The following is a 13,981-nucleotide window of genomic DNA, read 5'->3' on the forward strand; positions in this document are numbered from 1 at the left end:
CTTTTTAAAAAATAATTGAGAGTCCAGAGTTTCACAGGGTGTTTGAAAATGGAGATTTAAACTCCTATTCATCTCCATCTGACCAGAAAATAGGTAAATTAAATGTTTCTCCTTGTTTACATGATTAACTGCTGTTGAATAGCATCATAGAATCTTAAAATTCTTTGGGACCTTCAAGATGATTTGTAAGATCCAGCACCCAAATTGTCACCTCTGGTGATGTCTTAATTACATACTTCTGCTGAAATATTTTTGGCAATGTGCTTGAAGTCCATATATGACACTTTGTAACTCCAGCCTGTACGAATGGGATTACTACTACTCAAAATAGCATGAATTTAGGATAAGTGATATTCTGAATCTGTTGTAGTGCTACTTAAAATACTGTAATTACTGTTTATAAATGTCTTGATTTGTCACCATTTCTGTACTTCTGTACTGATCTCCAGTGCTGTGAAGTGCTCATGTCAAGTGGTGAGAAGCCTGAGACTATTCTTGTAAGCCTTTTCTGTTCAAGTCAGATTCAAGGCTTGATACTGCAGACTCTTTTGGGATTAATGACATTGCAGCAGGCAAGGCAAACTCATGAAATGTTTTTTATGCTATTTCTTAATTGGAATTTAATGTAATACGTAGTTTCTTTGAGACCATAACTTATTTTGGACTAGAACAGGATTTTGCTAGGTGAGCTGGGGATTAAAGTTTAAAATCTTGATTGGCCCTGCTGCTCTACTTGCAGTGGGATTTTTTCATTTGAGCCACACTACCTTTACAGGCTACTTAGCTACATAATGTTTCTCAAAGTTAAAATGTTGTCTTTTAAGAATAAAATAAAATTTAATTGTTGCGGTCTTTTTCTGTGAACTGTTCTCATGCATTTTAGAAGAATCCCAATAAAGATAACTAATCTAGAAATGTGAGGAATTAGTGTATAGGAGTAAGAAACAAGCTATCCTTGATTGTTTTGTAAAATAAATGAATTTTACATTATTAGTGATATGTCTTGATGCTGAAGGACATATTCACTGGGGTGATTTCCTCCACAGCCTAGTCTTTCACAAACTTTCTTAAATTGCTTACCCTGTACTTCTTCATCATTTGTTTTGTGTTGTTGTTCTTTCTGGTTTGATAGAAATACTGATTGAGAAGTAAAATTCTTTTCAGGTGAATTTAGAGATTTTTGCATATGGTTAGTACTGGAACTTTTTAAAGAGAAATGTTTTCAATCAAGATGGTGAACTCAAGCTTTTGATTTTGTTTTTGTTTTTCCTTGCTAGTCATGACAGAACAATGCAAGATATTGTTTACAAACTTGTGCCAGGCCTCCAAGAAGGTAAGTTGTGGTGTGACCTTTTTAAAGGTCAGTTTGCACATACTTTTTTAACATTAAAAAAAAGTTTCAAGTGATGAAAAAGGAGATGGGGGGACAACTGAGAAAAAAATACAGTGGAAACCCAGACTCCTTTACTTGTGTAATTTTTAGCAATTAATTTAATTTCATACCTGTACTGGCAGCAACTGAGTGTGGGGGTGGGGGGAGGCAACATAGGATGTTTCTTCCAAAAGCAGTATTATGTAAAGCAGAATAGTCATTCAGCTTTTGAATGTTACCAAACCGTAATTTGTTTTTGCTAAATTGTGTACCTGTTGTGCAAGCTTTTTAGAATTCTCAGAGGTAAAATGCAATGCACAACTGCTTTTAATTTCTGCTATTTTGAGAGTTTTTTCTTGTCAGGGAACTTTCAATTCCTGTTTTTGTAATCCTCTTTGCCATTAGATCTGTTAAACTAAAGAAATACTTTATAAAATTGCTCAGGGTGGTGGTTTTTTTTGGGTTTTTTGTTTGTTTGTTTGTTTGTTTGTTTGTTTGTTTGTTTGGTCTTAATGTATGTTATAGCTTTCATTTAAAGAAAATATTTTAATGTATTGAAGCTTCTTTTTAACCAGAGCATTTTCAAGTATCAGTGTGATTAAATAGATACTTCAGAAATTATTTCTAGGATATTGAAAATCAGAACTATACATAAAAATTCAAAACCAAAGTTTTCACTGAAATATGGTCATATTCAAAATGGGAGATATTCAGAATTTGCTACAGTATTTTAAATTCCATCTCATTCTAGCAGTAATGGTATAGTGGTAATTATGCAGATAACTTTATGCTGTTTTAATTATGAAAAATAAGATGAGGCATGACTTGATGCGATAGCAGAGATAGAAGACAGTCAATAATGACACCATTGCCACCACTTGTTGGCAATCCTTAAGTGGGAAGAGATTTGGAATAACTTCATAAATATTGCATTAGAACTTTATTACAGGGATTAATATTTGCAATTTTAAACAGCGGAAATGAAAAAGCAAAGGGAGTTTTATCACAAACTGGGCATGGAAGTTCCAGGGGATATCAAAGGGGAGACATGTTCTACAAAACAGCACCTAGATTCTCATCGAAATGGTAAATACTCTTTTATTTATTCTGTCTTTGGTGGGTGACAGCTAGTAAATTGATAAACAAATCTGTTAGAAGTGTGTGCCCAGTGGGTGTATTACAGTCGCAATTGTTTCCTAACAGTGAGGAATAGAATCAGCATAGGATTGTTGCCTTGTCCCTTATTTGTGCACAGAATTTCTTATTTTAGCTGTTAATAGCATGTTGCTTGTGGCAAAGTCAGTGTCCATAGGAGTGCCTACACGGGAGCTGTGAAGTTACCCAGCTTCTGGGCTGCTAGCAGCTGAATCCAGAGGTGTTCTCCTCCCTCCTGTCACCGGCTGTTGGCTGCAAGTGTTGCTTGAGCCTATAAGCACAATTTGGGAATAGCAAAGCTTATTCTATACTGCAGTCCTGAAATGTGATGTTTTAATTGTGTTAGCGTTATAAGCTGCTGCTGAGTATATCTGGGGTTTATGTATCAAAATAATATATATGTATCCCATATATCTGGGGTTTTTTATCTAAGGTGAAACTAAAGCAGATGAAAATATAAATAAAGAAACTTCAGAGGAAAAACAGGAAGAAGATAACGACTACCACCGAAGTGATGAACAGGTGGGCTCTAGTTTTATCTTCTGTTTTAGCTGTTGTGCTTTGGTAAGGTAACTTTGATACTCTAACAGAGAAGAAAATAAGCTTCTTTCAAGCAACTTTTTCTGTTCTCTGATACAAGCACGATGCAGTTTGGGCAATGCTTTTTTGTAAGCATAAGGAAGTTTTACCTTTAGGTTTTGGCAGGAATGGAGAATACATTCATATCTTCACTCAAATGTCTTTATAGTTCTGACTGTTTATGAGTCTTCAAAGTTTGCTGTCAAAACAAATTCATGTAATTTTCTGCCTTCTACAGGAGTTTACCCCAGTGTTACCATGACACATTGAGCTGAATTGATATTGATATTTATGTGTATTGATAATTATGAATCAAGCCTCTGGCACTGTTAACACATTCAGTGCAGGTAGCTCGGGTTGCAGTTGCAATGAGAGCTGCTGGTTGAGCTCTGGATGGGAGCTGGAGGCAAGGGGCCATGAACTGCCAACCCTTGGCACAGGGACCTGTGGCACCAGGCTGGGGACTGGACACTGAGACCTCCGGACTTTGGTGCCGTGAGGGTATGAAAGCCCAGGGGATCCTTTGTTCAGTGTCCCTTCTCAGAGGCACCAGCTGGAGCTGTTGTAACTCAGTTATTGCACCATGATTAAGCTCTTTGAAGGACCTGGATGTCCGAGAATCTGCTGTGCAAAACCTGGGGTTGAGCTGGTAAGGAATCCTGGTCTAAATGTGAGTGTGAAGGGGCTTCAGTCCCAGCTCAGGTGGTGTGAATGTGACTGCCAGAGTGGCTCCTGGATGGTCAGACAGGGAAGTTTCTTTAACAGCACTCTTAGTAACTTACTACATGTTTTGTTTTCAGCCTTTAATACTAAGTCAGTCTTAGCCCTATGTCATAAAAATATCGTAAAAGCAGGGAAACCCACTGTTAAGTTTGAAACACAAAGCTTGTTAGAAGGTGAAAACTCCTTTTGGGATAAACAAGCCATGCCTTTTATGTTTTCCAGTTATGGGTCCAGGGTAACTTTAGCTTGGGTTAATTTTCTTTTCAGTTGCCATGTGAGGGAAGTTTCAAAGGGATTGTACTTGTTACTAGATCCTCCTAGTGCAATACAAGCATATCATCACAAAGGGTTTATACTGTAATGAATAGCTGGATAGGAAAAGAAGTGAGAATTTGAAAAATTTTTCATATCATTTGTATTCATTCTTTTTAAACATGTTAGAATTAAACTAGATAAGCAGTTGCATTAATAGTAAGAAATTATGTTAGGAGCAATCATTAAGAATTGGCAAAGGTTTTCTTACTGTTTTCTTGCTGTAGCTTTAACGTATGGTCCTCTTAAGCTATTGACAATGCATGAATGCGGAGTGAAGCAGCCTTGTTCTGACATCAAAAATTACTACTTGAACATTTTTATCTTATGACTTACCACTCAACCTATGAGATCTCAGAAAATGTGGTTTTCTTAATAGGCGTTTCAGTTTACAGAACACTAGTACTGTACATCACTTCATTGGGTTAATGAAAACTGCATGTAGAAATCATAAGGGGGACTGTTGAAAATTGTTCCAGCCAACTCTTGATTGTTTGCCTTTTCCTGAAGGTAAGCATCTGCTTGGAGTGCAATAGCAGCAAACTGCGTGGATTGAAACGAAAATGGATTCGTTGCTCTGCACAAGCAACAGTCTTGCATCTAAAGAAGTTCATTGCCAAAAAACTCAACCTTTCTTCTTTTAATGAGGTAATATTTTAATTTTTTAAAAAAAGTTTACATGTATAAAAACTTCGAAGGGATGGGTTTGTTCCTTTGCCAAAAGGATGTCTTTTATTCTGATTTTATTTTCAGAGAACAGAAACATAGATTGCTTCTTGAATTATATGTTATACAGCCATTTTCTTGTCCTTTCTTGGGTCTGTACAAAACTTTCTACTTAGTTTGCAGTGCATCTTTCTATGTGCATTTACAAATAGTTGAGCTAAAAGGCTTGGTTATATGCTTCCACATATGTTGAAATTGACTCTGGCAAGATGATTTGTTTGATAGGTTGTAGATGAGTTTGTCCCCAGCGTTTCAGGAAGTTTGCACTCTACAGGGGCCAGACAGAAACCAACACTTGAATAACACTGAAGCCCAGTTGAAGAGAAAGCAAATACTTTGTTCTTTTCTGTGGTCGTAGTGAAGCTCAATCTGAAGTTGCTGTCTACCACACTAGATAACACACTAGAGTGTTATCAGATGCCTACTTTTCCCTGTCTTTACAGGGAATCATGGGAAGAATTTAACTTGAAAGATACAGAAGGAAAAGCAATTCTTTGCACTTTTCTTAGACCAGATTCAAAAATTTACAGTGACAAACTATGAATGCAGCCCCTGTTTATCACTTGCCTGGATCTTGGTCACAGTTTCTGGAGATCTCAGTTGACTCTTAGCTTGACATCTCTCAATTCCATATTATAACACTGATTCTCTGAATTTCATTAAAGCATTTCATCCAAATCAAATAATCTGCTTTCCAGTCCAGTGTGTCAACACCTTGCTGCTAAAACTTGTCAACAGCAAATTTGCATCTCTATCACTTTTCCTTCATAGCTTCTGTACAGTTCAAATTAACACTCTCTCTGTCTCACGGTTCAAGTATATCCCTGAATGCTGCCGGTCTTCCTGAAACAAAACCATGTATCCTGTATCAGGATGAGTCCTCAGCTGGCTCAGAGGTGGTTGACTCTTGGCTTTAGCCCAGCAGCTGCACAGCTACAAGAATTGTTCAAAAGAAGTTTTTTGAATATATTCGATCTGTGACTTCAAAATCTACTTTGTGTCTGCTGGAAGAAAAACTTTTCAGCAGTACTGTTTATTCCTTTGTTATCTGTTTCTACCTTCTTAAAAAGTACATAAATGGTCATGTAATCTTTGTACCAGTACACTAGTTAACATAGAAGGAGAATTGTTGTACCAGTACCAAGTAACACAGAAGCATGAGAACAAGAGAATTTGAACTTGGTCACTTGGTTGCTTGATACAGACTATTCCAAGTTTGAGTTATTGCCATGTAAGTGGACTGCATCCACATTCAGGCCTTTCTGGGCTGTGAGGCAAGGCATTGTAATACAAGCCACCTTATATTCCACCTTGGTGGAACTTACTGTTTTCATACATGGTCCCTGGTTTTAGTTCATGTTCAGATACTGTTATTGAGCTGGTTAGTAGTCATATGATCCTCATGCTTATCTGTTGAGATTAGGTTTCACTTGTAATATCAAGATTTTTTAAAACTGAAATAGAAAACAAAAAATACTTGTTGGGTATCTGTAAAAACCGTGCAAATGTTGCATATGAGTATATGGCAGAAAGTGTTTTTTTAAAAAGCTATCCTTTTAACAATGTCACCTGCCTGGTGTTAGGTAAAAAGAAATTCATAGTATGCTAAATAACAGCTCTGTTTGAGATTTCTGTCTCCTTGTTCATGTATTCATGCTTTTTAAAACCATGTAAAGCTTTCAGGAAAGAACATCAGTACTTGTGGAGTCTAGTGCTTGGGAAGATAAATCAAGCAGTTATACTGTAACTGATCATACTGTATTTCCTAGGCAGGCATTGACATGGTCTTTCAGTACTTTATGTTGAGAGCAGTTACTGTCTTTCCTTTCCTGGTATGATTTTTGTCTGCAGGGCAATTGCAGGATTACCAGTTCCAGTATCTTCAGAGAAAAAAGGTCTTGTCAAATATGTAGTATTATGTGAAATATGTTTTTTGATGTATTGGGTCCCAATGAATTAACTGTTACCTTTCTTTTGTCAGCTGGACATATTATGCAATGAAGAGATTCTTGGCAAGGACCACACGCTCAAATTTGTAGTCGTTACTAGATGGAGATTTAAGGTATGACATGTTCAATATAAATGACAGTGGTTCAATGTAGATCATGCAGTGGCCAAATAAAATGTTTATAAAATAGTGATAATTTGGAACTATACTGCAGTATACCTTTGTAAAAAGTACTTCTATGAATATGTACTACAACATCCTTCAACACCTAGTATTTATTTGTTTCCAGTAAATGAAGGAAAGGAGAATTAAGTATTCATTGCAAGAGAAAAGGCAATACTGGATTAGCTGTCAAATTGTGGTCAAGTCTGGCAGAAGAATTAGAAGCTACAAAAAGTACTATTTTTAATAATAACCCCTTCAGGCAGTAAGAATGAATAGCAAAACCGAACACTTAGGAGGGAAGTCAACACTAAATAGAGTCAGTATATGTATACATGGAGTTATTGGAACAAGAAGTTCGTATTTGTAAATTTGTTTGTTGCAAAAGCAACACATTCTAAGCATACAGTGTACACTGAGGTGAAATCACTTGGTGGCTTTGGATGCATATCTAGAAGAGGTCCACGTGGGAGTAGAGAAGCATTTTTCTGTCTTGGAGTTAAAAAATAATTGACCTGTGTAAGAGTCACAGGAAAAAGTCAATGGTCACTGTTAAATTTGCAGAAATGTCACAAGTGGAATCGTGCTGGAATCTGTTTCAGATGATATTTCTAAATGACATGAAAATGGATTTAAGTAGTTCATTAACAGTGCAGTGACAACATTGTCATTATTTAGTTTAATGGCAGATAGTTAAAGTCTTGGATGAAGTCTTTACCGTTCTGAGTGACAGGTGATTAACAAATACCTGAAGTTGAATGTAGGTATAGATAAAAGGATCCAATACGAATGCTACGATTTTGTGGCATAGTGGATAGAACCAAACAGGAGCATCAAACTGATGTTCATCTGTACAGTCTGCTCTTCACTTGTGAGAGATATGTGTGATTGTGAGTCATGTGGAAAGTAGAACTGTAAACTGCCTTCCCAAGTGAAAGAAGTGGTGGATGTGAAATGAAGCTGAGACATGGAAGGTCCAGAACAAACAAGCTGAAGTTAGTCTTCATGAAACACAGAACTCCATGGTGCAGGATGTTGTGGGTGATAGAAGTTGGCCTATTCATTAAAAAAATGAAGGGATGCTTTCACAGAAGAGGAATCAAGTGAGAGGCATTAAATATGAAGTACCACATACTCTAATACTGCTTTCTAAACATGTCACTTACTTCAGGGAGTTTTCCAAGATAAACAGATCTGCTCCTGAGATAAAGAGGAAAGGGTTTGTTATCACTTATTTGAACCCCATAGGTGAAGTTGCACCTTGTCTTTGTCTTGGTAAATTTTTGACAGATCAGATAGCTGCTCTTGTCTTCAACTGAAGATTTAGTTTATGACACAGAAATTTTTCCTACTGAACAGATTTGTTCTGGATTTGATTCTTAACTTACTGGTATTTATGTCTTGCAGAAAGCACCTCTACTGCTACATTATAGACCCAAAATGGACTTGCTGTAAGGGAACTTTATTGTCCTTCTGGACAGAGCTTTTTGCAGAGACTATCATCTGGCACCTTCTTAGTGCATCATTAATCACACAACACAAACCAGCTGAATAATTTTGGAAGACTGGAGGGCTTTCATAGTGGACTGTCCTGAATATTTCTTCTAGGGATGTGTTACCTAGATGTCCAGGCAGACAATATTTATACTTTTTTTGTACGGAAGAAAGAAGTTTCAACTCAGCAAGACACTACCAGCATTAAGTTTACAGATACTGAAAACACTTCACAGTTCCATGTAGCTCAGCCTGATTTGTCTCTTACAGTTACACACAGAAAAAAAAAGTGAGTGTTGTGGGGTGATATAAATATGTTGCTTTTGACACCAAGTTGCATTTAGTTACTTCTTGCATTCTAAATCTTTAAAAACTATATTTTTGCAAAGTGTTATTGTCTTATATAGTATGCCTGATTGCATTGGCTTTATTCAAGTTATTCTGTAGAGCATTGAACATACCTGATAATACAGTGACTGGTAATAATTTATTATGCTGCATTGAAAACTTAAGAAAATCTGGGAAACCAATAAATTTGTCATTTTTGCCCAGTTATTGCTCTCCCTCACCTTGTGTTTTAATAAAGTTTTGATACTTCTGTATACGTGCTAATTTGGTAAGACTAATAGAAATAATTTTAGTTAATTTTAATGTGCCGTGATATATATTTTGCTATGGTATAAATTGCACCATGTAATGACAAATACTCACAAGTGCTAGATTTGTGAATTTCTTAAAAAACAAGCATTTCTTATGTATTTGTGGCTTGCAGAAATCAGTTTTTAATTTAGAGAATTTGCTATCACTAGCTATTGAAATAGTGGCTCTTGGGCGATTTTGGGAGTATTGCAGATTTTTCATTTCACTGCATAAAATTTCCTCAGATATTATGGGCAGCTTTAAATTTCTTCAGCTGTTTTCTTATGAAACCATAGCATTTTCCTTACTGCAATTCCTAGCTTACATGAGGTGGGGAGGAAAGGGGACTCAAGACAAGATTATTTTAGCACCTTTTGGCCTTAACTAATAATTTTGCTTGCATCAGCCCTAATGGATGCAAGGTAATACACATTCACGTATGTATGGGTACATACATCTATATACACATATAACTATGTATGTTATAGAAAGCACCCTCAATGGCACTTAGCAGGGCTCACTGCACTTTTTGTAAGGCTTTTTGAAATTATTGGCTTTTAAAAAAACCATAGTTGAAAGTGATTTCTGCAAGCTATATCCACTATGTATTGTCCATTGTATGGTTGTAAGAATATTTGTCTGGCACAGGTGTGAAGTCATTGAAAACAGTGTATGCCCTAATATTGCCAGCTGGAAATAGTTAACCTAATTTTTGGAAGAGTTTTCCTGTCAGCTGAAAATGCTAGTTGCTATTCCTATTATTAAACCCCGTTATTTTTTGATAAATTGTCTTTGGATAAGAAGCCCTGCTTCCTCTTGCTGCGCTCCTTTGCTTCTTCTGCTAGAAAGTGTTACCTGATAACCAGAAGCTGATACTGCAAGAGATTTATCTAAGCGTTTTAAATATTCTTCCTCTTGAGTTTTCAAAGTGTTACATTGCTCGGCACATTTCCCTTAATTTCCCTCCCTGGAGTCTTCAGTTCTCCTTTCCCAGCTCTGCTGCTGCTTATGCTTACCTTGGACAACAGGGCTCCTTATTTTTGTTTGCAGTCACAGATGTGAGTTGGAAGGAAATAAAAAAAAAAAATTTGAGCAGAGAATGAGAGGGAGCCTCCTGAATTGTGGAGATGGAAAGGAGAGCCACACAAAGGCCAAAACATGCTGCTGTCCTTGCAGGTGGAAGTCTAAGCTGCATTTGAATGTTTAGGTTACGCAGAACTCTACATCTGGTTCTTGTGTGGCATTGTGTGTGTGCATGTCTGTTATTCATGGAATCAAATTTGGTTCTGATTTTGTCTTGCTGTTTGTGTATTTTCAGCTTGTTTTCTGTGTTTAGCATTACTTGATCTGGCAGAAAAGAACAAATGAGATCATGTGTCTACCATTTTTAAAACTTTCCATGAAAGCAGTGAATGCAGGTGGTGTGGATGTGTACACAAGCTGACATACTGGGCCTCTCTGGAGCTGTTTCTTACGTGGTTGTTACTGTTCTATTACACTAGAACTGTTCTATTACTGTTCTTATTTACACATAAGAGGCTGGCTTTGCCACTGAGGCACTGAGAATTTGGACAAGACTGTAAGGGTCCTTGCTCTGTGCCCCCAGAGTATACACACAGTGGCTGTACCTGATGTAGACGTAATACTAAGGCTGCCAGACAGCATTCTGATTAACCACCTAAGTCAGAATATATATATATATATATATATACACACACATAAACAAAAATATATATACATATACACATATAAATGAGATCTGTCTACCTCAAGTGTGTGTACTGCAGAAAACTTTTGTATGACTAGATATTGATGCAGTGCTGTTAAGTACATTTGGATTTCATTACTTCCTTGTGTACTTGAGCAACTGAGAAATTAATTACAAACACACAAATCGGAAGCCTTTCAAATCTATCTCTTGCTGTAACAACTTACAGTACAAAACTTTTAAGTTTGTAACCATCTTTAGAATCACTTGAATTTGTTATGGTGCTATCAGTATATAGAAAACTGTTTATATGGATACATAAATTCAAGCCAGTATTAATACCTATAGCTGGGGTTTTTGCTTGTAATTGTGTGTAACTGCTTTTGCAATGTGTTTAATCTAATAAAACCGCACCAGTAAAAAGAAAAACAAAAACAAACAAAAAAAAAGCAAACTAAACCAAACAAAAAGCCCACAAACCAACAAAAAAACCCCCAAAATTACTCAGTTGTTTTTCTAAATCACATGTGATAACATCTTCACTACAAAATTGTCCTTGGGAGTGGTGTGACTGTGTCTGTACCATATGTTAGTCTCACTAAATTACTACAATGTAGAGCAAGGTCTTCTTTGGGTCAGAGCCTTGTTTAATTTCTGTGACACTTATGAGACAATTTATATCAAGATTATATTGGCTAAAGTAATCCTCATACTGCTCAAAGTTGAACTGAAATTTGGACTTGGCCAGAGATATTTCTTAGTCCTGGTGAGATTATGGTAGTTTATTTTGGCTTTTGTGAAGATGCCATTACTGTAAAGTAGTTTTTACAATTTCTTACGCTGGTAAATAGTTGCGGTAAGGAAGTATCTTGTTGCATTATCCTCAGCAGCAGTGAGACTGATGAATCACCTGGGCTTAGAGTCTCATTAAGTATACTTTCATTAAAAACAAAGAATTCAGATAGAATATATAATATTGAATTTAAATAAGATTTGGGGGTTTAAATTTTAACTTTATAAAATTATTTATTCTATTTTAAGCCTTCTGTCTTATTTTACCATCCAAGTATTTTTGGTTTCAGTGGTCCAGCTTTATTTACGGGCATATAAAATGAAATTGTATGATATTTTTACAAGCTTCTTCCTTTTACATTGAGTTTGAGTAGCTTTCATCTGTATGTTTTTGTTTTGTATGGATAAAGAGCATTACTTATGCTTTTGTGCAATAGGTTTGAAACATGCATTTATTAGGCTTATGTTTAAATTGTAAATGTAGCATCTACTTACCATTACATTTAAAAGGAATGTAGATGGCTTTTCTCACTTGTTCAAATGGAGTTTTATTTGAGGCTGTTATTTGGGGGTGGGCGTGTGTGTTTTATGCTTTGTACCATTTTTTATTTTAAGAGTGAAATGGGGGATTTAAAATTTCTGTAAGTACAAGAACTATCTGTCAGCAATATTTTAAAATAAACGATCTTGCAAGAAACCTTAATGTGAATTGTGGAAGCAATCGACAAGACTTGCAGCCTATCTGAAAATGTTTTGTGCCATTGTTAGGTCTGGTATATTTGTGTACCATCACACCTGGGAATATTTTTTGTACTGGTTGTGCAATAGTATACACAACACTGTCACTCAGGAGATATGGACCATAAAAAGTATCAGACTACAACTATGATGGTGCTATTTTTTTCAATAGGCTATGAGCCTTTGAAAGCTTATCTGGCTCTTATTGTCTTTGTAACAACACAGTCCTAGGGGATTTACAGATTTTTTTTTTCTACTAGATGATAAATATAGCTTGCTATTTTACAGCATTCTGCATATTACATTGAGATAAATATAATAGGAAAAAGCCAACCAGTCTGTACATCAGTGAGAGGAATCTTAGGTACACGTTTTGTACAGAAGGCTTTATTGAACAGAAAAATCAAGTTTCTGCTTTTCCTCAGGTAATCACTACGGTTTGGATGTTTCACTGAAAACATTAATGCAACTTCAGTTAGTCTGCCTAAAGTTAGTAACAGGGAAAGAAATTGTTCCACACAAAAGTCTCCCTACATAAGATATAATTAGATGTTACTTAGGTCTTGAGATCTGTTTTTGAAGAAAAAGCTGCAGAGAACAACATCAAAGAACATGGAACAATGCTCCAGTCTCTGCTCTAATCAAAACTTGCAGTCAGGACAAAAATTACCTAGGAACTTAGGTCTTGTGGCAAGTCAACAGGTAAAGTTTTACCGGTTTATTTATATACAAATTAAAGGCATCTACTATTTACTCCGTATTTTATCCTACTTAGAGTTTTTTGGAAATCTTTTGAAGCCACAATGACCTACCCATGTCCTGGTGCTAGGATAAGAACTAAATGTCCAATTCTATGAACATTTACATTGGTAACTTGACTAATAACCTGGATAGTTCCACAGAAAGTAGTGGGATCATTCATTCAAACAGAGGTATGGCAGAAGGAAGAACTCCTGAGTTTTGAATACTGATGTTCTACTATTTTTGTTATTTCTGTTTGAAACTGAAAGTATTGGTTTGATGGAATTTTTAATTCAAGTGACTTATCTGGACAAAAGGAAAGTTTGTTCTTTCCTTCTGCAAACAGGACCGTTTTGCAGTTAAGGGACAATTAGCCAGTGCAACCACTAAGCCTTTTATCCTCATATGTGGCATAATAAAGATTCTGGAAATGTCAGAGTGTAAAACCATATTTTTGGCTTAGCTTCGTTGAAAAGTTTACAATTTTTTATGCTTTGTGTTGCTGTGTAATTTCTGTACTACTGGTGGCTAGTTTTGTCTGAATAAACCTTTTGGGGATTAATGCTTAATGTTTTGATTTTATGATAGTGAAGCTTGTATCCAGTGTTTTGCCAATGAATATTATATGCTTGTTAATAAAAGCAGAGAAACTAACTGAAATGCTGTGAGGCTGGAAGTTTTTGTCCCATTCTTTCCCGGGAACATAAGGAACTAGCAGTCATCGTAGCACTGAATAAATGCAGTGTGACTGGAAACAGAGGTGGTGTGGCATTGCATTGTCATAAAATCTGCCTCTTACTCAAAACACAAGGATGCCCTAAAGTATTACTCCACTGGCAGTATGTCTGTGACAAGTGTGTGTCAAGTAACTTCCAGATAGGAAGTTAGATGG

At 36.1% G+C, this 13,981-nt stretch overlaps 1 protein-coding gene across 12 annotated transcripts in view; it reads left to right on the forward strand.

Annotated features, from left to right (window-relative positions):
• PCGF3 (polycomb group ring finger 3) overlaps positions 1–13,743 on the forward strand; it is a 55,359-nt gene extending 41,616 nt beyond the window's left edge. For all 12 annotated transcript variants that reach the window (XM_063422386.1, XM_063422378.1, XM_063422377.1 and 9 more), the window contains 6 exons: positions 1,278–1,333; positions 2,348–2,458; positions 2,961–3,049; positions 4,652–4,789; positions 6,849–6,929; positions 8,385–13,743. In XM_063422386.1, coding sequence (XP_063278456.1) covers positions 1,278–1,333; positions 2,348–2,458; positions 2,961–3,049; positions 4,652–4,789; positions 6,849–6,929; positions 8,385–8,432 — 523 coding nt within the window. In that variant the 3' untranslated portion in view covers positions 8,433–13,743. The remainder of the gene's footprint in view (positions 1–1,277; positions 1,334–2,347; positions 2,459–2,960; positions 3,050–4,651; positions 4,790–6,848; positions 6,930–8,384) is intronic.
• The last annotated feature ends 238 nt before the right edge of the window (positions 13,744–13,981 follow it).

The sequence above is a fragment of the Prinia subflava genome, chromosome Z (assembly GCF_021018805.1).
Source record: "Prinia subflava isolate CZ2003 ecotype Zambia chromosome Z, Cam_Psub_1.2, whole genome shotgun sequence".
NCBI classification, from domain to species: Eukaryota; Metazoa; Chordata; class Aves; order Passeriformes; family Cisticolidae; genus Prinia; species Prinia subflava.